Genomic DNA, 24343 nt, shown 5'->3' with positions numbered 1-24343 from the left:
GGAGCTCCTGGCTCCTGGCTTCAACCGTTGCAGCTATCTGAGGAGTGAAAAAATAGACAGATCTCTCTCTCTCTCTATCTCTGTCTCTTCCTTTCTCTGTAACTCTGCCTTTCAAATAAATAAATCTTTAGTTAAAAATTAATAATAATTCAAATTAAAACAGAGACTTTCTAAGCAGAAAGGACAGAAGAGGCCCGTGCAAAAACCCGCCTTTGAGCCCCCTCGTACTCTCAGCTTCTCCAGCAACACACACTCAGGTCATTCTCAGCTCCAAACAAACAGCTCTGAACGTGCAACGTGCAAAGCGTTCGCGGGTGAAAACTGCACGCAGGTGAATTTTCCAAACGCCACCAGGCACACGTACAAAGTCTAGGAGCAGCACGAGAAACCCAAATGAGAAAAACCCAGCCTAAAAGGTTCAAAGAAACAGGGACAGCAGCTGGCGCTGTCCTGACTCCCAGTCAACCCTGGAGGTTTTCCAGGCAGCACTCAGCGCGGGCCAGTGCCTTCTCTCCCGTCCATGGGCTCCATATTCCAGCAATGCCCTGGCAGGAGCCTCTCACCCAGAACCTTCAGCCGGGAAAGCAGCCCTGCAGGGAGGGAAAGCTCCAGCCCTGAATCATTGACCCTGCTCTCAGCCAACAACAGGAACACCCACTACGAGGAGACACGCCCCCGTCCATGGGGGAACACCACGGACATATCGCCTTGCTCCTCCACAGCTGTCTTTATCCAAATGTCTCATGGGAGCAAGGTAACTTCCACAATCCGATAAGAAACTGCTCATTTTTTAAAAACCAAATTCACACGCTTCCCCTTCTACCCTTCTCCCAACAAGAGGAACATAAGAGCGGTCACCCTGGGGCCCAGGAGGTGGCAAGCATAGGCCCTCAGGCCAAACCAGCCCACGATTTGTTTTTGTCAATAAAGCTTTATCAAAACACAGCCACACCCGCCTATCTGCGCAGGCCTGTGGATGCAGGCTATAATGGCAGAGTTGAATCCACCAGTTCCCTCCTTATCCAAGGTTTTATATTTTTGGATTGCACTCACACATAGTCAATAACAGTCTGAAACATTAAATGGAAAACTCCAGAAGTAAACAATCCATATGATTTTAAATTGCCTTCTGAGCAAGCGTGAAGAATTCTCGCACCACCCCAGATGAGACATGAATCACCTCTTTGTCTGGCATAGCCACATAGTATACGCTACCCTCCCGTTACACAATGAGCAGCCGTCTTGGTTTCTCGATCCACTGCACGGTGTGTCATGGTGCTCTGGATTCAAGTCGCCCCTATTCTACTTCATAAGGACCCCAAACGTGGAGTCATGATGCTGGCAACTTTACTAGACTATACTGTTATAAGTGTTCTATTTTATGACTGTTTTTGTTCATCTGTGCCTAATTTATAAGTGAAGTTTTAACACGGGGATGCATAGGAAAGAACATAGTATATACAGGGATTAGGACTAACCATGGTCTCAGGCACCTCCCGGGATCTTAAATGCATCCTCTGGGGTCGGTGCTGTGGTGCAGCAGGTTAAGCCGCCATGGGCAAGGCCAAGCATCCCATATGGGCGCCAGTTCGAGTCCCGACTGCTCTGCTTCCAATCCAGCTACTGGCTTTGCATCAAGGTAGGGTCAAAACCTTGCTAAGCTGGGGGGCTGGCACTGTGGCTCACTTGGTTAATCCTCCACCTGCAGTGCTGGCATCCCATATGGGCACCAGGTTCTAGTCCCAGTTGCTCCTCTTCCAGTCCAGCTCTTTGCTGTGGCCCAGGAAGGCAGTGGAGGATGGACCAAGTGCTTGGGTCCCTGCACCCACGTGGGAAACCGGAAGGAAGTACCCAGCTCTTGGCTTCGGATCGGCATAGCACCGGCCGTGGCGGCCATTAGGGGAGTGAACCGAAGGAAGACCTTTCTCTCTGTCTCTCTCTCTCACTGTCTATAACTCTCTCTGTCTCTCTGTATAACTCTGCCTGGCCAAAAAAAAAAAAAAAAAAACGCATCTCTGTGGGATAGCAGGAGATGACCCCCATCACGACAGAGCACTCACTCGCCACCCAAGTCCTGGCAAAAAGCCTCTGCCACCCCCTTGCCACGGGTGGCTGCTTCAGGCCCCTACCCAGCGTCCAAGCCTTAAGAACGAGGCACTGGGAACCCGCGAGGCCCCTGCCCCTGCCCCCACCGCGTACCTTTCTGGCAGTGGCTGTGAGTCCAGCACCGCTCGACAAACTGCCCGTTGATGACAGTGGCAGGACAGTTGGTCTTGCCCTTCGCGGTGCCCGGACAGATGTCCCCGCACTCCTCGTTGTCGTCCTTGTTCAGCACAATGTAGTTGTCCTCCACGGAGTCCAGGATCCGGGACCAGTCTATGGTGGCCAAGTAGCAGAGTTCGTTGTTCTTCTCGATGCGCACGGAGCCCCGGGTGATGTTCATGAGGCTGTGCAGCCCAAGCTCCTTCAGGTGCACCATCTCGAAGATGACCAGCGCGTAGTTGAAGAACAGCCTGGAGCCCCGGATGACCGTGAGGTTGGGGAACAGGTCCTTGAGGCTCTCCAGCCCGTAGACCCGGAACAGCAGCAGGTAGTCGGTGATCATGATGAGCTTGGGGAAGCTGAGGTCCCGGAAGTCCTCGGGCCTCGTCTTGAACATCAGGAGGATCTGCAGGTGGCCCTCGATGACAGAGCAGTTCTCCAGCTCGTGCAGCCTGGTGAGGTTGTTCCGGATATCCATGCCGGGACACACTGCAGGGCGAAAGACGGGCAGAGGACGGGTGAGCAGGAGGGCCCTGGGAGGGGGACGAGGGTCAGGGCTTGCTTCCAGGTCTGGCCCATTGTGGGGAGTGCTGCCACCCACGTGGGCGGGCAAAGTTTGCACACTCGACTCCATCTCCTGCGGCCGTATTTCCAGTTCTGGGATGACAGCCCTTAAAAAGCACCAACCGTAACATTTTTCCCTTCTCCACATCCTCGCCAGCACTTGATAGATCCTGTTCTTTGGATAATAGCCGTCAACCTAAATATTCAACCGCAGGGCTATCGTTTAGCCTAAGAGGAAGTTAGGATGCCCTTGTCTGGTATCAGAGGACCTGACTCTGGCTGCTGACTGCAGCTCCCTGCTAATGCAGACCCTGGAGGCAGCAGTGAGGGCTCAAGTAATGGGGTTCCTGCCACCACTGTGGGAGACCTGGACAGAGTCCCAGCTCGCAGCTTCAGCCCCAGTCCACTCCTGGCCATTGTGGGCATCTGGGGAATGAACCCATGGATAGGAACACTCTTTCTCTCTCTCTCTCTCTCTCTCTCTCTCTCTCTCTCTCTCTCTATCTCTCTCTCTCTCCCCCCTCTCTCTCTCTCTCTCCCTCTCCCTCCCTCTCTCTCTCCCTCTCTCCCTCCCTCCCTCCCTCTTTCAAATTAATTAATTAAATTTCCAGAAACAGATGAATGGGTGAATTATGTGATACAAATATACAGTGGAACACTATTTGATTATTAAAAAGTATGAAAAGCTATCACCTGCCACAGCATCAATAGTTCTGGAAGGCACTATGCTAAGTGAGATAAGCCACACACAGACAGGCAAATACTGCACGGTCTCCTTAAAAAAGCTGGAAGTAGAGAGTAGAATGGCCACCAGAGGCTGGGCTGGGGGGCAGGAGGAAAGCGTGGGGAGAGACTGGTCAACGGGCGTGGAGTCACAAGCAGATCAGAGTGGGCATTTGGCCTCGCGGGAAGACCCTGCTGGGATGCCTGCAAACCACATGGGAGCGCCTGGGTTCCAGTCCCAGCTCCATGCCTGACTCCAGCTCCCTGCTACTGTGCACCCTGGGAGGTGGCAGCGATGGCTCAAATGCTTGAGTCCCTGCACCCACGAGGAAGACCCAGTTGGAGCTCAGGTCCCTACCTGTTGCAGCCATTTGGGGCATGAACCAAATGGCCATAACTCTGCCTTTCAAATAAATAAATAAATCTTTTTTTTAACGTGACAACTACACATATGAGGGTTCTCCACAATATGTATCATGAAAAAACCACACATGGATTTCATTCTTTTTCATTGTTATTGCTCTGGAATGACCTTTTCTCATGTATGCCCACTTGAGAGGCAGACGGAGACATACACAGATCTCTCATCTGCTGGCTCACGCCCCCACACCTACCACGACTTGGGGGAGAACCACACTGGGAGCCAGGAGCCAGAGCCAGGAATCAAACCCAGGCACTCTGATGTGGAACATGGGCATCTTAACCACTACACCTAACTACTGCCCATAAACTTCTCTTTTAATTCCATTTCCCACAGCTTTTACAAGTTCCCTCATACTTCTAAATCCAGCCCATCATCCTTCAAGATCCAGCTCAAATGCCACCGCCTCCAGGTAGCCTTCTCTGATTTCCTTTCTTCTATATACCTGTATTGTATTTTAAGATTTATTTATTTGAAAGGCAGGATGATAAAGAGAGAGAGTGAGCTCTTCAATCTGCTGGTTCACTCTCCAAATGGTCCCAACAGGCAGGACTAGATCAGGCTAAAGCCAGGAGCCAGGAGCTTCATCCTGGTCTCCCACATGGATGGCAGGGGCCCAAGCACTTGGGCCATCTTCCATGGCTTTCTCAGGTGCATTAACAGGGAGCTGGATCAAAAGCAGAGCAGCCAGGACTCGAACCAGTGCTCCTATGGAATGCTGGTGTCACAAGCAGCAGCTTAACCCACTGCACCACAGCACCACCCACCCTTGTGTTCCTGACACTCTTCATGAGACTCACTTTAGACAGTTTCTCCCTGCTGACACACACATACACACACACGCATACACACACAACACACATACACGTGGACATGCATACACACAACACACATGCACACACATACACACACAACCCTAAGCTCTTGGTCTCTGGGGCTCAGTCAGTAAACCCTGCTTATTTCATTCCAAAACCTCAAATCTTGAGATCTTTAAGGCACACAGATTGTTCTAAAGAAGGTTGGAAATTCTCTTGGGTGGGGCCAGCGATCTGGCATGGTTGGCACCAACATCCCATATGGCCACAGGTTCGTGTCCTGGCTGCTTCTCTTCCAATCCAGCTCACTGCTATGGCCTGGGTGATCAGTGGAAGATGGCTCAAGTCCTTGGGCCCCTGCACCCGTGTGGGAGACCCGGAAGAAGCTCCCGGCTCCTGGCTTTGGATCAGCCCAGCTCCAGCCATTGTGGTCATTTGTGGGGTGAAACAGTGGATGGAAGACCTCTCTCTCTAACTCTACCTCTCAAATAAATAAAATCTTTTAAAAAATTATCTTACGGCCGGCGCCGTGGCTCAGTAGGCTAATCCTCCGCCTTGCGGCGCCGGCACACCGGGTTCTAGTCCCGGTCGGGGCACCGATCCTGTCCTGGTTGCCCCTCTTCCAGTCCGGCTCTCTGCTGTGGCCAGGGAGTGCAGTGGAGGATGGCCCAAGTGCTTGGGCCCTGCACCCCATGGGAGACCAGGAGAAGCACCTGGCTCCTGCCATCGGATCAGCGCGGTGCGCCGGCCGCAGCGGCCATTGGAGGGTGAACCAAAGGCAAGGGAAGACCTTTCTCTCTGTCTCTCTCTCACTGTCCACTCTGTCTGTCAAAAATTAAAAAAAATTAAAAAAAATTTTAAAAAATTATCTTAAAGATACACTTTGAGAATGACCCCCTAAGTAATGCACAAATTGGGGGAAAAAAAACAAGAAAATGAAACAACTGTGGTAAACAAAGTGCTAATATTCTTGGATCACTTTCTACATGGAGTGGATTGGGCTGAATTAAAGGAAAACACACACACATAGACATACATACATACACATACACACAAACATACAGAAACACATACACACAAAGACATGCACACATAGACATATATACACACGTGCACACATATATGTATGCACATATACACATAAATGTATAAACATGTATACACATACATAGACACTGGCACAAACATGCCTATACCTACACGCATGTGCACACAGACATACAGATACAGATACATGCACACATACACACACATACATATGTGCACACACACATTCACTCACTCACTAGCTCCCACGGAAGCTGGAAGGAAAATCAGGTCCCCAGCATACAACCACCCTCCCCTCGACACCTGCTGCCAAGGGCCGGGCCCAGCTGGATGGCAGCTTTGGCCCCACAGACTTGGGTTGCCCACTGCCGGCTGTGGCCACACCAGAGGCTTCCACACGGAGAGCTCCCAGCAGGCCCTGCGCCCCAGATGCTCACAAACATTTAGCCCCTCTGTTCTCCTCTCCTGTCCCCTCCCCACAGAAGAGAAACCCAGCACTCTGCAGGGCAAATGCAGTGACTGCCAGCGTGCAGCCCACCAGGGACGGCCAAGGTGGCCCAACCAAGAACCAAGTTGAGTTCCATGGAGGTCACGCCTTCCTTAGGACACAGGCGTCCCCTGCTGTGAGTGGGACACACTCAACCTAAAAAACTGCTCAAGCTGCTGGTTGGGACGTCTGCACCCCACACCCCCATTTCTTTCTTCCCGGCTCTGCTGACTCCAGCTTCCTGCCAATGCAGACTTGGGGAGGCAGCAGTGGTGGCTCAAGTCATCCGGCTTCTGCCACCCACACGGGAAACCAGGGCTGCCATCCCTGGCTCAGCCTCAGCCGTTGTGGGCATCTGAGGAGTTAGCCAGCAGGATGCTCACTCTCTCTCTCTCTCCCCTCTCCACTACACTCTCCTTCTCGAGAAAAAAAAAAATTACCTACTGTTTACATAAGGACATTTCAAAAAGTTTATGGAAAATGGAATTAAAAATAAGCTGATTTGGGCACAAAAAAAATATTTGGCAGAGTTTTGTCATAGTGCACATTGCCCGTGACCTCATAAACCGCCCTCACCTGCATGCATTTCCATTTTTCCACCCAGATAAATTTAATTCTGTGTTTCCACAAACTTTTTGAAATGTGCTCATATGAAACTCAGATTTAAGGGGGTGTTGCATTTCCTGTCTGGCATCAGAGACACAGACGCAGCTGCAGATCTGGGCTTCTCCAATCCAAGCACCATGCTCTGAATTTCCTTTCACTGGGGATGGAGAGAGGAGCCGCCCACCACCCTCGGCAGGCTGTAGACGTGCCCACATCAGGCCGGAGCGCCCGCTGTAACCGGCGGATAGACGTCAAGAAAATGCAAGCCCAAGCCACAAGGAGATACCACTACGTCCCCATGAGGATGCAGCAAAGGACAAAGGCAATCTCAATCACAGGTGTTGGTGCAGAAGCAGAGTGGTCGCCCGCTCTGGTGCAGGTGCCGAAAGGAGCAGCCCCTCTGGGAAACAGCGTGGCCATTGCTCCAAAGAGTCAACAGAGAGCCGCTCAGGACTCGGCCATCCAGCTCCTCGGTGCCACCCCGAGAGAAAAGAAAATGGGCATTCACACAAAAGCCTGTGGGCAACCATTCATAGCAACAGCATTCAGAGTCCAACCAAAAAGTGGGAACCATTCAATGTACATCGACAGGCCAGCATTGTGGTGAAGCAGGTGAAACGTGGGCACCAGTTCGAGTCCTGGCTGCTCCACTTGTGACCCTGCTAAAGTACCTGGAAAAGCAGCAACATGTGGTCCAAGTTCTTTGGCCCCTGTACTCATGTGGGAGACCCAGAAGAAGCTCCTGGCCCCTGGCTTCTGCCTGCCTCAGCCCTGGCCATTGCAGTCATCTGGGAAATGAACCAGCAAGTGGAAGATCTCTCTCTATCTCTTCTTGTCTCTCTGTCACTCTGCCTTTCAAGTAAATAAAATAAATCTTTTTTAAAAACCAAATAGATAAAGTTCATCAATAAAAAATAAAGTTGACACACCATTGGCCCAACTAACTAAAAAAAGAAAAGACCCAAATCAATAAAATCAGAGATGAAAAGGGAAATGTAACAACAGACAACACAGAAATGAAAAGAATCATCAGAAATTACTACAAAGAATTGCATGCCAGCAAACAGGGAAATCTATCAGAAATGCACAGATTCTTGGACACATACAACCTACCTAAATTGAACCATGAAGACATAGAAAACCTAAACAGACCCATAACTGAGAAAGAAATTGTAACAGTAATAAAGGCCCTCCCAACAAAGAAAAGCCCAGGACCAGATGGATTCACTGCTGAATTCTACCAGACATTTAAAGAACTAACTCCAATTCTTCTCAAACTATTCAGAACAATCGAAAAAGAGGGAATCCTCCTAAATTCTTTCTATGAAGCCACCATCACCTTAATTCCTAAGCCGGAAAAAGATGCAGCATTTAAAGAGAATTACAGACCAATATCCCTGATGAACAAAGACAAAAAATCCTCAATAAAATTCTCACCAATAGAAAACAACAACACATCAGAAAAATCATCCACCCAGACCAAGTGGGATTTATCAATGTTCGCAAATCAATCAATGTGATACACCACATTAACAGACTGCAGAAGAAAAACCATATGATTATCTCAATAGACGCAGAGAAACCATTCAATAAAATTCAACACCCTTTCATGATGAAAACTCTAAGCGAATTGGGTATGGAAGGAACATTCCTCAATACAATCAAAGCAATTTATGAAAAACCCAAGGACAACATCCTATTGAATGGGGAAAAGTTGGAAGCATTTCCACTGAGATCTGGTACCAGACAGGGATGTGCACTCTCACCACTGCTATTCAATATAGCTCTGGAAGTTTTAGCCAGAGCTATTAGACAAGAAAAAGAAATTAAAGGAATACAAATGGGGAAGGAAGAACTCAAACTATCCCTCTTTGCAGACAATATGATTCTTTATTTAGGGGACCCAAAGAACTCTAGTAAGAGACTATTGGAACTCATACAAGAGTTTGGAAAAGTAGCAGGATATAAAATCAGTGCACAAAAATCAACAGCCTTTGTATACACAGGCAATGCCATGGCTGAGAAAGAACTGCTAAGATCAATCCCATTCACAATAGCCACAAAAACAATCAAATACCTTGGAATAAACTTAACAAGGACGTTAAAGATCTCTACGATGAGAATTACAAAACCTTAAAGAAAGAAATAGAAGAGGATGCCAAAAAATGGAAAAATCTTCCATGCTCATGGATTGGAAGAATCAATATCATCAAAATGTCCATTCTCCCAAAAGCAATTTATACATTCAATGCGGTACCAATCAAGATACCGAAGACATTCTTCTCAGATCTAGAAAACATTATGCTGAAATTCATATGGAGACATAGGAGACCTCGAATAGCTAAAGCAATCTTGTACAACAAAAACAAAGCCGGAGGCATCACAATACCAGATCTCAGGACATACTACAGGGCAGTTGTAATCAAAACAGCATGGTACTGGTACAGAAACAGATGGATAGACCAATGGAACAGAATAGAAACACCAGAAATCAACCCAAACATCTACAGCCAACTTATATTTGATCAAGGAGCTAAAACCAATTCCTGGAGCAAGGACAGTCTATTCAATAAGTGGTGCTGGGAAAACTGGATTTCCATGGGCAGAAGCATGAAGCAAGACCCCTACCTTTCACCTTACACAAAAATCCACTCAACGTGGATTAAAGACCTAAATCTATGACCTGACACCATCAAATTATTAGAGAACATTGGTGAAACCCTGCAAGATATTGGCACCAGCAAAGACTTCTTGGAAAGACCCCAGAGGCACAGGCAGTCAAAGCCAAAATTAACATTTGGGATTGCATCAAATTGAGAAGTTTCTGTACTTCAAAAGAAACAGTCAGGAAAGTGAAGAGGCAACTGACAGAATGGGAAAAAATATTTGCAAACCATGCAACAGGTAAAAGATTAATAACCAGAATCTACAAAGAGATCAAGAAACTCCACAACAACAAAACAAACAACCCATTTAAGAGATGGGCCAAGGACCTCAATAGACATTTTTCGAAAGAGGAAATCCAGATGGCCAACAGGCACATGAAAAAATGTTCAAGAAAACTAGCCATCAGGGAAATGCAAATCAAAACCACAATGAGGTTTCACCTCACCCTGGTTAGAATGGCTCACATTCAGAAATCTACCAACAATAGATGCTGGAGAGGATGTGGGGAAAAAGGAACACTAACCCACTGTTGGTGGGAATGCAAACTGGTTAAGCCACTATGGAAGTCAGTCCGGAGATTCCTCAGAAACCTGAATATAACTCTACCATACAACCCAGCCATCCCACTCCTTGGAATTTACCCAAAGGAAATTAAATTGGCAAACAAAAAAGCTGTCTGCACCTTAAGGTTTATGCAGCTCAATTCACAATAGCTAAGACTTGGAATCAACCTAAATGCCTATCAACAGTAGACTGGGTAAAGAAATTATGGGACATGTACTCCATAGAATACTATACAGTAGTAAAAAACAATGAAATCCAGTCATTTGCAACAAAATGGAGGAATCTGGAAAACATCATGCTGAGTGAAATAAGCCAGTCCCAAAGGGACAAATATCATATGTTCTCCCTGAAAGGTGACAACTAACCGAGCACCAAAAAGGAAACCTGTTGAAGTGAAATGGACACTTTGAGAAATAGTGACTTGATCAGCCCTTGTCCTGACTGTTGATGAACAACTTAATACTTTTTCCTTTTAGTATTTTTTTTGTTCTACTTAATACTATTGGTTGAACTCTGTAATTAATACACAATTATTCTTAGGTGTTTAAATTTAACTGAAAAGTGATCCCTGTTAAATATAAGAGTGGGAATAAGAGAGGGAGGAGATGTACAATTTGGGACATCGGACTTGCCCCAAATGGTAGTTAGAAATGTGCCAGGGGATTCCAATACAATCCCATCAAGGTGGCATGTACCAATGCCATCTCACTAGTCCAAGTGATCAATTTCTGTTCACAATTGATCATAATGATAGGACTAAGAGTCATAGGGATCACATAAACAAGACTAGTGTCTGCAAATACTAACTGATAGAATCAAAAAGGGAGAGAACGAGCCAACAGGGGAAGAGGGGTACACAGCAGACTCATAGAATGGCAGATGTCCTAAACAGCACTCTGGCCTCAGAATCAGCCCTTAAGGCATACAGATCTGGCTGAAGAGCCCATAAGAGTATTTTAGGCATGGAAAGCCAAGACAGTGTGGCAAATAAATAAATAAAACCTATATGAAAGATCTCTGCGAGTGAGATCCCAGTGGAAAGAACAGGTCATCAAAGAAGGAGGTACCTTTCTCTGAAGGGAGGAGAGAACTTCTACTTTGACTATGACCTTGTCTAAATAAGATCAGAGTCAGCAAACTCAAAAGGCTTCCATAGCCTTGGCAACTAATGGCAAGAGCCTAGGGTGATTACTGATGCCATAAACAAGAGTGTCAATCTTTTAAGTGAACAACAGGAATCACTGTGCACTTAGTCCTCATGCAGGATCTCTGTCCTAAATGTGCTATACATTGTGATTTAATGCTATACTAGTACGCAAACAGTATTTTACACTTTGTGTTTCTGTGTGGGTGCAAACTGTTGAAATCTTTACTTAATATATGCTAAATTGATCTTTTGTATATAAAGATAATTGAAAATGAATCTTGATGTGAATGGAAGGGGAGAGGGCACGGGAGAGGGGAGGGTTGCAGGTGGGAGGGAAATTATGGAGGGGGAGCCATTGTAATCCATAAGCTGTACTTCAGAAATTTATATTCATTTTTAAAAAAGTTTAAAAAAACAAATAGGTAAAGTCAATCAATAACCATAGCAAATGTGTGTGGCAGAATAGTATTCAGCCATGAAAAAGGAACAAAGCATGGTTGCAGGCAATTCCATTCACAGGAAACATCCAGAAGAGGCAAGTCCAGACACGGAAAGTAGCAGGGGAAGAGAGCTGGGGGGCGGTGCCTGCGTGTGGGGACAGGATTTCTTCTTTGGGGGTCCTGGAAATGCTCTGGAATTGGCTGTGAGGACGGTTGCACAAGCTGAATGCATCCAAACCATGAATCACGGGCTGTCAGCAGGTGCACCGTGAGGCATGTGAACTGGACCTTGCTCGAGCTCTCAGAAACACAGACTGGATGGCTAAACCACACGCGACAATGAAGAACAGCTTTTTTTTCCTCTGCACAACTCTAACTCTGAACTCAGTAAAGTTGTGTGTGACCCTATGGGTGGGAGACATCCACCACTGCCGGGACAGGCAACACCCAGGCACCAGAAACAGATGTGGAGGTTCTGCCAGTGCTCGGCACCCCGGGGCAGTAGCAGGGGCTCTGCAGGCTCTCCATCAGAGCACCCGGGGAGGGCTGCCCCACACACAGGTGGAGGAAGACGTGGAGGAAGACTCCCGGGACAGCTTCCGTCCTCCCAGCACCTTACTCTGCCAAGCATAAACATGCATGGGAGAAAGGAATTAAAGGTAAGTATAGGGGCTGGCAGGAGGAGCTAAGCTCCTGCTCGTGATGCCAGCATCCCACATGGGAGTGTCAGTTTGAGTCCCGGCTGCCCAGCTTCTGATCCGGCTCCCTGCTAATGCACCTGGTAAAGCATCAGAAGATGGCCCAAGTGCTCGGGCCCCTGCACCCACGTGGGAGACCCAGATGGAGTTCCTGGCTTCAGCCTGGCACACTTCGGGCTGTTGTGGCCATCTGAGGAGTCAACCAGCAGATGAAAAATCTCTCTCTTTCTTTCTCTCTCTCTCTCTCTCCTGTCCTACCCTCCCTCCCTCCCTCTCTCTCCCTCTCCCTCACTCTCTCTACTTTTCAAGTAAATCTTTTTAAAAAGGTAAATTTATTTTGATGCAAATAATTTTGAAGTACATCCATAGTTTCTTTCACAATATGCACATGAATTAGATTTTTGAAGCCTCCTAGTATGCATCAATTTCAAAAAAATTTTGCACCAAAATAAATTTATCTTTTAATTTCATTTTCTGTGAACTTTTTTTTAAAAAAACATTTGCTTTATTTGAAAGAGTTACAGAGAGAGGGACAGACAGAGACACAGAGATATCTTCTATCTGCTAGTTCACTCCCCAGATGGCTGCAATGGCCAGGGCTGGGCCAGGCAGAGGCCAGGAGCCAGGAACTGCCCAAACGGAACACCAACATTGCAGGCAGCAGCTTTACCTGCTCTGCCACACACTTGAGCCTTCTATGAACTTTATAAATGACCCTCAGAGCTGGCCCATAATCTCACATGCATGGTCTCACACTCAATCCTATTTTTGTAAAAAAAGATTTATTTCTTTATTTCTTTATTTCAAAGTGAGAGAGAGAGAGAGAGTCAGAGAGAGAGAATCTTCCATCCACTGGTTCACTTTCCAAATGGCCATAACAGCCAGGGCTGGGCCAGGCTGAAGCCAGGAGCCAGGAACTCTATCCTGATCTCCTACATGGGTGCAGGGGTCCAAACACTTGGGCCATCTTCCACTGCTTTCCCCAGGGAACATTAGCAGGGAGCTGGATTGGAAGCAGAGTACCAGGATTTGAACCAGTGATCTATGGGATGCTGGCTTAACTCACTGTGCCACAAATAGCAGCCCAACGGTAAATACTTTTAATGCACGCATCTCTTTTCCCCACAATATGCATATATCATTACATTTCTGAAGATTTCTTGTATGCATGGATAACAAAAAGTTTTATATCAAAGTAAGCTTTTCTTTTAATTCCTTTCCCATGAACTTTATAAAGGACCCCCATAGCTGGGCTACAATCTCACACACCAAACTCTAAAACTGGTCTGGAGAGAAAATGCCCCCTCACACCCATTTTTATGATGAACAAATCAAGATTCACACAAGGTTAGGACTGCAGAGTGATGTTAGGACTGCAATCTGACAGACGAGCGAGCAGAACAGCTGTGCTCAGGGCGACCTCGTAGGGTTGTCATCTTCCCATATCCTAAAACATGCACAAGGGGGCCAGCATCGTGGCGCAGCGGGTTCAGCCACCACCTCTAACACCTGTATCCCATCTGAGCACTGGTTCAAGACCCAGCTGTTCCACTTCCCATCCAGCTCCCTGCTAATGCGCCTGGGAAGGCAGCAGGTGATGACCTCTGCCACTCACGTAGGAGACCAGGATGGAGTTCCCGGCTCCTAGCTTTGCCCTGACCCAGCCCCAGCTGTTATGGGCATCTGGGGAATGAACCAGTGGATGGAAGCTCTCTCTGTCTCTCTATCTCTCTGTAACTCCACCTTTCAAATAAATAAATACATCTTTCAAAAAACAAAATAGATATGCATAAGGAAGGGAAGAAGCAAGTGAATCCGTAACACTGTCTCAGGGAGGGTGCTTTTAAAGATGGCTTCACACACACACACACACACAGACACCCTGCACAGTCTCGTCAGCCACAGCTTCATGAGCTTGAGAGCCACGGGTGGGTAGGAGCCACCCTGGTGGACCTGGCCCCTTCGGAACACTTCCATCCAAGCCGAATATCCGACTGGACGGTGCTGGTCCTTAGCTTCCCAGGAGGAGAGGAGAAGGCTGGCAGGAGAGCATCCCCTCGCCTCTGGTTTTCTTCCCACAAAGCAAACAGCAGGAGGGAAGTACGGGGGTGGGCGGTGGGAAGGAAGCAGCTAGCACACCCTGAGCTCCTCTCCCCGGCTCGGGCTCACGCTCTCCGCTTCCCGTCCCGGGCGCCCTCGCCACTCCGTCACAGCATTCTTCAGACGTTCCCTGGTGACCTGTGCTGGGGCCCCCACGTTCCTCTCCACATTCTTTCCACTCTTACCTCGGCTTTCCTCCTAAATTCAAGGGGGCCCTGCCCCAACAAGCCTGGGGTTCAGGTGTGGGGGCTGCACGCGTTAGACACCCCACACAGATGCTGTTCCCGCACCAGCCCTGCTACCCGCGTGACCTCAACTTCTCTCTGTGCCTCTGTTTCCTCACCTGTAAATGACGACAACAGGACAGCAGCCAGGGCTGTGGCGATCCAGCTCCACGCTGGGGCGCCTGGGAAAGCAGCAGATGATGGCCCAAGTGCTCAGGCCCCTGCTACCCACGAGGGAGACCTGGATGGAGTACTAGGATCCTGGTTTCAGCATAGACATTGCAGCCATTTGGTGAGTGAATCAGTGGATACAAGATCTCTCTCTGACATTCTGCCTTTCAAATAAATACTTCTTATATAGATTTATTTATTTGAGAGGCAGATTTACAGAGAGAGAGAGAAAGATATCTTCATTCCGCTGGCTCACTCCCCAAATGGTCACAACAGCTGGAGCTGGGACAATCTGAAGGAGCCAGGAGCTTCTTCCGGGTCTCTTACTTGGGGGTAGGGGCCTAAGCACTTGGGCCAACCTCCGCTGCCCTCCCAGGCTATTAGCAGAGAGCTGGACTGGAAGTGAAGCAGCCGAGACTCAAACTGGTACCCATATGGAAAGCTGGCACTGAGGTGGAGGCTTAACCTACCATACCACCGCGCCTTTTTCTGTTCTAGGATAAAACAAAAGGGCACAACCTTAAGGACAGATCAGCAACAAGAAGCCAGAGACCGGCAGTGACCAGTCAGTCATATCCTTCCTCTCCATGTCCACTACCTTTGTCTGTAGGACCAACACAGTCATTGGAAAGTACCTATGTATCCCAGCTTCCCAGAAAAGCAAAGGAGAGAAATAAGAATTTCATGCACACACGTTTGTTGAAACATCACACGGTGGCCCAGGAATGTATGCAATTACTACATATGAGCTGAATTTTTAGGAGCAGGTGCTTTTAGCCCAGTGGTTAAGACCCCTGCATCCCACTTTGGAGTGCCCAGCTCCAGCTCAGGACTCCAGCCTCCTGCTGATGCAGACTCTGGAAGGTGGCAACGGAGGCTCGAGTCACTGGGTGCCTGTCATCTTACAGGAGACCTCGATGGAGTTCCTGACTCCCAGTTTCAGCTCTGGTCCAGCCCCAACTATTGTGGGCATTTGGGGAGTGAGCCAATATACAGGAGTTCATTCTCTCTCTCAAAAATAAATAAGGACCAGCACTGTGGCAGAGCAGGTTAAGCCATGACCTACAGCACCGGCATCCCATATGGGCGCTGGTTTAAGTCCCAGCTCCTTCACTTCTGATCCAGCTCCCTGCAAATGTGCCTGGGAAACAGCAGAAGATGGCCTGAGTGCTTGAGCCCCTGCATCCACATGGGAGACCCTGACTCCTGGCTTCAGCCTGGCCCAGCCCTAGCTGTTGTGACCATTTGGGGAGTGAACCAGCAGATGGAAGATCTCTCTCTCTCTCTCTCTCTCTCTCTCTTTCTCCCCGCCCCCTTCTCTTTCTCTCCTCACCTCTGTAACTCTGCATTTCAAATAAATAAAATAAACTCTTAAAAAAATAAATGAATAGGGTCTGGTGCTGTGGTGCAGCGGGTTAAAGCCCCAGCCTGCAGTGCTGGCATCCCACATGGATGCCGGTTCAAGTCCCGACTGCTCCTCTTCTTATCCAGCTCTCTGCTATGGCCTGGGAAAGCAGTAGAAGATGGCTCAAATGCTTAGGCCCCTGCACCCGCGTGGGGGACCCGGAGAAAACTCCTGGCTCCTGGCTTTGGATCAGCTCAGCTCTGGCCATTGCGGCCATTTGGGAAGTGAACCAGTGGAATGGAAGACCTCTGTCTCCTGCTGGCTCTACCTCTCTCTGTAACTCTTTCAAATAAATAAAATAAATCAAAAATAAACATAAATAAATAAATAGCAAACTTTTGAAACAGAATCTCAACATCCTGCTGCTCCCAAACACAAGATAGGGGCTTTTACGCGAACCTGACGAGACACCATGCACTCAAGGAACTGGAAGACAAAGCCAGATTTCCAAATGCAATGCTAATCCTCACAAGTCCACTTGGAACTCCAACTGGAGTCAGAGCCAGTCTGCAGGTGGCCACCCGGAACAGATCTTGTTCTGCTGAAAACAAAACATGCTTCTGAAACCCCAAAAGCCACCGCAGCACCCCTGGCACCGGCGTTACTGTGGAAACTCAGGCCAGGAGTTCCGCACCCTCTCACAGGCTTCCACGGGGGAACCGAGGATGTGCACACAGATAAAAACACAACCAAAAGGGGCAATTACGTCCCAAAGGAGTCTGAACAGCAGATGACAACTCAAATTCACACATTTTACACCACAGCGATAACAAACCATCTGCACAAAGGCCAGCCTGGTGGTACAGTGGGTTAAGCAGCCCCGGTCAACAGCAGGATCCCATGTCCCATGTTCCATGTCCCAGGGCTGGGTCCAGTCCCAGATGCACCACTTCCAATCCAGCTCCCTGCTGATGTGCCTGGGAAGGCAGCAAAGGATGGCTCCAAAGGGAAACACAGGGTCAGGCTCCTGTGAGCTGCTGGCCACAGGTGTATCAGCAGTTCAGTACGCAACTGTTTTATGTGTACTCAGTGGAAGGACACTGTTGACTATAGATGATGGATTGCTTAGCCCTGTACCTTGGCTAGATGAAGCTTGTCTAACACACCTACGGTCTCGGGGAGACACATCATAGTCTCCTGGCACTCAGAAACACCAGGCTGCATGTCGATGCAAAATTTGGGAGCTATTTTAAACACTCCAATCACCAACAGCAAGCTCAAAAATGCCAAAATTCATGACAGCAAATATACCGCTGAAAGGACACTTTAATCCTCAGTAGGAGAACTGTCTGCACCCACAGCACGAGAGCAGACACAGGCTGCTACCTTGTTTGACCTCAACTTCAAGACTTAAATTTTTCAAACGTCCCTAAATGACCACAAACCTGCCTCAAGTATTGACTGAGGGTGTGAGGAATCAATTTAAAGCCAGCAGGTAAATCTGACAATACCGGGGCTCGCACTGTGGCATCACAGGCTAAGCCATTGTCTACAACACTGGCATCCCATATGGGTGTCGGTTTGAGCGCCGGCTACTCTACTTCTGATCCAGCTCCCTGCTAATGCACCTGGGAAAGAAGCTGAAGCTGTGGATGGAAGATCTCTCTCTCCCCTCTCCCCCTCTCCCCCTCTCCCCCTCTCTCCCTCTCCTCCTCTCTCCCTCTCTCCCTTCCTCCTTCCCTCCTTCCCTCTCTCTCTCTGAAATACTATCTTTCAAATAAATAAGCAAACCTTAGAAAAGAGAGACAGACAGACAGACTTCCATCCACTGGTTCACTCCCCAAATGGCTGCAATGTCCAGAGCTCAGCCAGACCAAAGCCAGGAAACAGGAGCTTCTTCCAGGTCTCCCATGTGGGTGCAGAGGCCAAGCATTTGGGCCATTTTTCACTGCTTTCCCAGGTGCATTAGCAAGGAGCTGGATCAGAAGTGGAGCAGCCGGCACTCAAATCAGCACCCATATAGAATGCAGATGTCACAGGTGGCGACTTAACCTGCTATGCCACACTGCCAGCCCCCACAAACTTTTTTCTAAAGGTTTATTTATTTGAAAGGCAGAGTTACAGAGAGAGAGGGAAAAATAGAGAAAGAGATCTTCCACCCACCAGTTTCCAAATGGCAGCAACAACCAGGGCTGGCCAGGCTGGAGCCAGGAGCCAGGAGCCAGGAGCTTCCTCTGGGTCTCCCATGTTCCTGCAGGGGCCCAAGCACTAGGGCCATCTTCAGCTGCATTCCCAGGTGCATTAGCAGGGAACTGAATCAGAAGAGGAGGAGCCAGGTCTTGAACCAGTGCTCATATGGGATGCTAGCACTGCAGGCAGCAGCTTTACCCACTGCACTACAATGCCAGCCCCTCCACAAAGTGCCCCGGGGGACCAGTGGTTGCCACGGGTCAGGACAGAGGTGTTATAATAAACGAGTAAAGGAGTGTGGACAATGATTGGTTGTAGGGATGGGCATATGAGTCTATGTGTGGCTTTCAATTTATGAAACTGCACCCAAAAAAGTCAATTTCACCACTGATTTTAAAAATAAAAATGTTTCAAAGGTTAAAAAGATACACACCACAGGGATGGCACAGACACCTCCCAGGATGGGAATGAAACGGGCTTCAGTGGTCAAGGTGTTAAAGAGGGACTTTCATTTTTTTTCCTCTCTACATTCCTCTACTTTTTTTTTTTTTGCAACGTGTTGCTTTTCATCATTTTTTATAGCAAAGTAGCTTTAAATTTTTTAAATTTTCATTTTACTTCAAAGGCAGAGAGAGACAGAGAGAGAAATATCTTCCATTTGCTCATTCACTCCCCAAATACCCACAACAGCCAGGGCTGGGCCAGGCTGAAGCCAGGAGCCAGGAGCTCCATCCGGGGCTCCCACATGGGTGGTAGGGACCTAAGTACTTGAGCCCCCATTCACTGCCTCCCAGGTGCAGGAGCAGGAAGCTGGATTGGAAGCAGAGGAGCTGGGACTCTGACACCGGATGTTGTGCATCCCAAGCAGTGACTTAACCACTCTGTCAAATGCCCACCCATGGTTTCTAATTAAAAAACCACAATGATGACTCAATTGCAAAACATAAACCCCGACACCTCCAGTTGGTCCTTAACAGAAATTACCACAAGCGATCTTAAGAAAATCACAACCAGTACTCCCTTGGGGATCCTAGGGGCAGGGTTAAGGGCACAGAATGCCGAAATGTCTGATGAAATGATCAAATAAGATCCCAAACACAGCAAAGGAGGAGGTGAGGGGTTCTCTCACCTTGGGGACCTATACAACGAGCCCAGCAAATGCCAGGGGCTCCTGTAACAGCTGTGAGGTGGATAGGGATACAGCACAACCCCAGGCATCTGACTCATCTCCACTCACGCAGCGAGGTCCAGACAAGCTCCCAGGCCTGGGGAACCAAGCCCCGGGGAGCTTCCTGCGAATCCTAGGGCGGCACACTTTCTCTGTGAAGGGTCAAAGTGTCCACACATACTCCTCGTGGGCGGGGAACCACTCAACCCTGCGGCCTTAGGACACAAGGCAGTGGGAACACACCATGAGTCAACAAACACATGGGCGTGGCCCCGTGCCAATAAAACTTTATTTACACAAACAGCCCGTGGGTTTGGCCCAAAGGCCCAGCAGACCAGACCAAGATCTGTGTTTTAGGTGAAGGAGTCAGACTATAGGAAAATCACACAGTGGGTTGGGAGAAGGTCAAAGATACTGGCCCTGGAAGAAGGAGGGGCCCACGTGTGTGAGCTGGGCATGAGGGACGGAACAGACCAAACAGGAGCTGACCTGTCCTTCCAGGGCAGGCACTGTTGGACCCATAAGGGTCAGCAGAGGCCAGGCTGCAGGAGACACAACTGGGAGGGGTAGGTTACCTTTGAGAGAGAGCCAGGGGTGGTGCAGACACCAGCAAGACGCCATAGCCAGACCAGTGGGTGAAAGGTGAAGGGGGGAGGGTGGGGGCTGCAGGTCAAGGTTGGGTGACCGAGTGCAAGGCTTCTATGTGGGCTGAAAAGGGAAAGGCTCAGGGCCGGTGAAAATTCCTGAACAAAGAGAGGAAGAGGCAGAGAGCCCTGGGGGAGCGGAATCAACACCCAGCACCCTCCCGTGCAATGGCTCTCTCGGGAGGCACCTGTGCTTGTCGCGACCCAGGGGCCAGAGGAATGCCACCGGCAAGGAGATGCTGCCCCACACCCTGCAGTGCCCAGGATGGCCCTGCAGCCACAGGCGATCAGTGTCAACCATGGAGGGACCAGGGTGAGGGGTCCCCACCAGAGTCTCTGGGAACAAGCGGGGAAGGGGCGAGGGGCTGGTCTCCAGGGGAGAAGCAATAGTTAAGGGGTAGCTGCAAGGAGGTGACCATCACAGAGAGGAGTGAGTGCCCCCAAAACTCCGCTCACCCCTGCTTTAATCAGTCTCACGCTGCTCCTCTAACTTCCCAAAGCTCAGGGCACAGCGGAAAACGAAGGACGGGATCCTTGCCCAATCCCGCGCACAGCAGCAGAACCTGCAAGGGGAGAATAGACCAGACCGGTCCATCCCCAACCATCACACTGAGCTCACACCATATGGGCAGGTGTCAGTGACTGGCAGCCTGGCAAGTCGCTGGCCCCTCCCCAGCTCATTGATCTCAGGGGATTGCAAGACAGCAGGTACGCCGGCCCTATAACCTCATAACATTTCCTCATCGACCTGCCTCTTAGGGTGTGGTGAGGATGCCCCAACATTATGCCTGCCAAGCCCACAAGACGGTACAAGCTGAGTGTTAGCCAGGTATCACACAGAGACTAAGGTGCTCCTTTGGATGATAAAGGAACTGCAGGCACCCAGGTCAGCTCCCCAGGCAGCAAAGACACTGATCACCTACTGCACCCAAGCATTGTTCTGGGCTCAAGAATTGCAGCAGCGAACAAAAACAACATAAGCTGTGCCCCTGGTGGAAAGCAGGAACAGGTGAAAAGCCGGCAAACACTTTTGCTGACCCCTGAAAGCCCAGGCACAGATCCATGGTTGGTTACCAAAGCTGTACGGAACATAAGAGCAGGGAACCACACGCATGTGCGCACAGGTATAACCATCCGTCATGGGTACTCTCACCAAGAACTAACAGCGACTTCCACCTGCCGCTGAGCGCCTACTGTATTCCAGGCCCTCCCTCAGCACACTGGGCTGAGCACCTACTGTATACCGGGCCCTCCCTCTGCACACTGGGTCGGTGGCCACCTGCAAGTTAAAGAGCTTCGACTCCATCCCATTCCAGCCCCGTCCTCACCCTGATTGATCTCCTTCTACGAGAAACCCAAAGCAGCTGCACAACAGCTATTTTGAAGGCCTCGGACCTCACGGTGGACAACAGCAGCGTCCCCACAAAGGGGTTTGCTCTGAAGTCTGAGGAAGACACAAGGATTGGGGTCCACCTCTGCCTGCTGCCCAGGCAGGAGCACCCAGGAGGGCTGCCCACCAGAGGGTCACTCCCTGCCTGTCTCCAAGGGCAGAGCTGAGGGGCTGGGGGTACCTGGGAGACAGGAGACAAGGGACAGCAGTCCAGTGCCTCAGACAGAACTGGACACAGAGAAGGTCAGTCCTGGCTCTGGACAGTGAGACTATGTCCTCCCCAGACCTCAATTAATCCCTCTGTGAAATGGGTGCAGGACGCTAACCGCCTCCAGGGGTCACTGGTGGGGTTAACGGTGACAGTAATGACAACAGTTAGGCCACTACGGGTGGTGCTCTCACTGCTGCTGATGCCCAGGCCTTATCAAGGGGCCTCGGAAGTCCGGTCGGCCGGGAGTCCTAGAGCCAAGGACTGGGGTAGCAGGGAGGGCCCCAGCCTTTCCACGCAGACAGCGGCACCCACTGCGGACCTCCCTGGGCTGCGGCTCCAAACCGTGCGCGCTGGGCGGGCGCTCGGCTGCCCCGACCCAGTGACCCCACAGCCCAGAGGCGACCCGGAGAGGGCGCGGGTGGCGTCTCCGGAGCGAGCCGGGCTCTGAGGGGGGCGCGCTCGGGAGAGGCGCCCGCGGCCGGGCGACCAAAGGCCAAGGTCAGTGGCTTCCCGCCCCGCGCGGGGCCGCAGCGGCCGGCCCGGCCACCGCTCCTCCCTCAGCGGGGGAAAATGCTTAGTCCACTACGAGGGCTCCATTTTGGCGAGGGGGGTGGGGGGAGGGTCCCGTCCCCCGCGCGGCGCCCCCAGCCCGCGCCCGAGCCTCCCTAAACTTACCCTCTCCGGGGTACAGGTGGCCCGCGGCGCCCACCAGCAGCGCGGCCACCGCGGCCAGCAGCGGCGCGGCCGCCGCCCCCCGCCGGCCCCCAGCGCCCATGGCTGCGGGAGCGCGGGGTCCCCGCGGATCAGAGCGCGCGGCGCCGGCCCGCGGGGCTCATGCTCGGAGCCGGCCTCCTGAGAGGCGCTGGGGCAGGACGCGGACCCGCGACGCCCGCCCGGGCGGACCCTGGAGACGGCGCCGCGAAGGGCGCGCGGCCTCCGCGGACGCCACAGACGCGGCGGCGCGGCCCACGGCCCGCGGTCTTCGGCCCGGGAGCCCTGCGCTGCGCCTCGGGCCTCCGGACGCTCGGCCGCGTGCTCTCGGAGCTGCGCTACCGGCGGCCCCCCAGACAGAGGGGCGCGCGGGCGGGCGGCGGGCGGGAGCGAGGGCGGCCTCGGGCCCGTAAACAACGCGGCCCGTCAGCTGGGCCCCGCGAGGGCCGCGGGAAAAGGCGGCGCGGATCTGGCCTCGGAAGGGACTCGGCGCCCGGGAGCGGCCCGGGGGAGGCCCGCGGAGGGGAGGGAGCGAGGGCGGCGCCGCCCGGCCCCGCCCCGCGCGCAGAGGCCCCGGGCGCTCGGGGGCCGAGGGGGCGCGCCAGGTCCGCAGCCCGGGGACGCCCTCCCCACCCTCGAGGCCCCGACGCGGCCGGGCCGAGCCTCCCCTTCTTGGCCATGTTGCTGTTTTGTTCACATTCGAGGCTTGTCACCATATGGCACGCACACCCGTGTGATTTGTCTCGGTGACTCGACACTCCCTGAAAGGCTGCAGCCCGCTCGCCGCGGCGCGCCTGGGCCCCGGAGCTGGGCGAACGCGCGTGCGCCCCAACCCGGGGCGCGACCCACCCGCGCCAGGGGCCCCCGGGGACGGCAGCCTGCCAGCGCGCGCGAGCGTGCGTCCTGGTCGCCGTACCCCGCGCGCTCCTAGGGCTGGGCTCCAAGCCGGAGAAGCGTCCCTCGCAAGGTCGTGGGGGACCCCAGATAAGGCGCAGGTGGACACGCGCGGTTTCCAGCAGGCAACTCGGTTTCTAGAAGGAAATGGGTTATGTTTGTCTTGCTCACTATAAAACCCCTTATAGTTTGTTGATTCTCCCATTTAACAAATATTGATCAGCCCGCTGATACATCTGAGGGGACGAAGAACCAAACAACACTGACGTGGTGTCTGCCTTGACAAACAGGAAAGAAATGCAGAAAACACTTAGGAATTCTGAGACGAGCATGTTGTGGAGACCATGGGGCACACGGAAAAGGGACAGAGAACTGGATCTGCAAGGTGTGGCCAACCAAGGCCCCATGGACTTCTGTTTGCTTAATAAGGACAGGAAAGGGAACCAGGTTCCAGGCCCAGATGCTCCACTTCCAATCCAACTCCTTGCAGATGCACCTGGGAAAGCAGCACGTGATGGCCCAAGTGCTTGGACCCGTGACACCCACAGGGGAGATCCATGTGAAGCGCCTGGCTGGACTTCCACCTGGCCCAGCCCCTGCAGTGGCAGCCATTTGGGAGATGAATCGGTGAATGGAAGATCTATCACTCTGCCTTTTAAATAAATAAGTACACCATAGTGGGAGGAGGGAGAGAGAAAATGAGAATATGAATGCTCTGGGTCTGGGGTCCTCCTGAGGACTTTCCCAAGTCTTCTTTTCTATACACCTCCCCAAATCTGACCTGCAGATGCTATCAACCCAACATACCAGTGAGGCAGAGTGCGGAGGTGATGGAACCCCAGGACCAAGAGCAC

At 51.1% G+C, this 24343-nt stretch overlaps 1 protein-coding gene across 4 annotated transcripts in view; it reads right to left on the bottom strand.

The window, feature by feature from the left end:
* INSR (insulin receptor) overlaps positions 1-22674 on the bottom strand; it is a 133574-nt gene extending 110900 nt beyond the window's left edge. For all 4 annotated transcript variants that reach the window (XM_062179232.1, XM_062179233.1, XM_062179234.1 and 1 more), the window contains exons 1-2: positions 22560-22674; positions 2200-2751 (exon numbers count right to left, since the gene is read on the bottom strand). In XM_062179232.1, coding sequence (XP_062035216.1) covers positions 2200-2751; positions 22560-22659 — 652 coding nt within the window. In that variant the 5' untranslated portion in view covers positions 22660-22674. The remainder of the gene's footprint in view (positions 1-2199; positions 2752-22559) is intronic.
* Between the last annotated feature and the right edge of the window lie 1669 nt (positions 22675-24343).

Source organism: Lepus europaeus, chromosome 20 (assembly GCF_033115175.1).
Source record: "Lepus europaeus isolate LE1 chromosome 20, mLepTim1.pri, whole genome shotgun sequence".
NCBI lineage: Eukaryota > Metazoa > Chordata > Mammalia > Lagomorpha > Leporidae > Lepus > Lepus europaeus.
The sequence above is the reverse complement of the archived record's forward strand: the minus strand, read 5'-3'. Positions and strand labels throughout refer to the sequence as shown.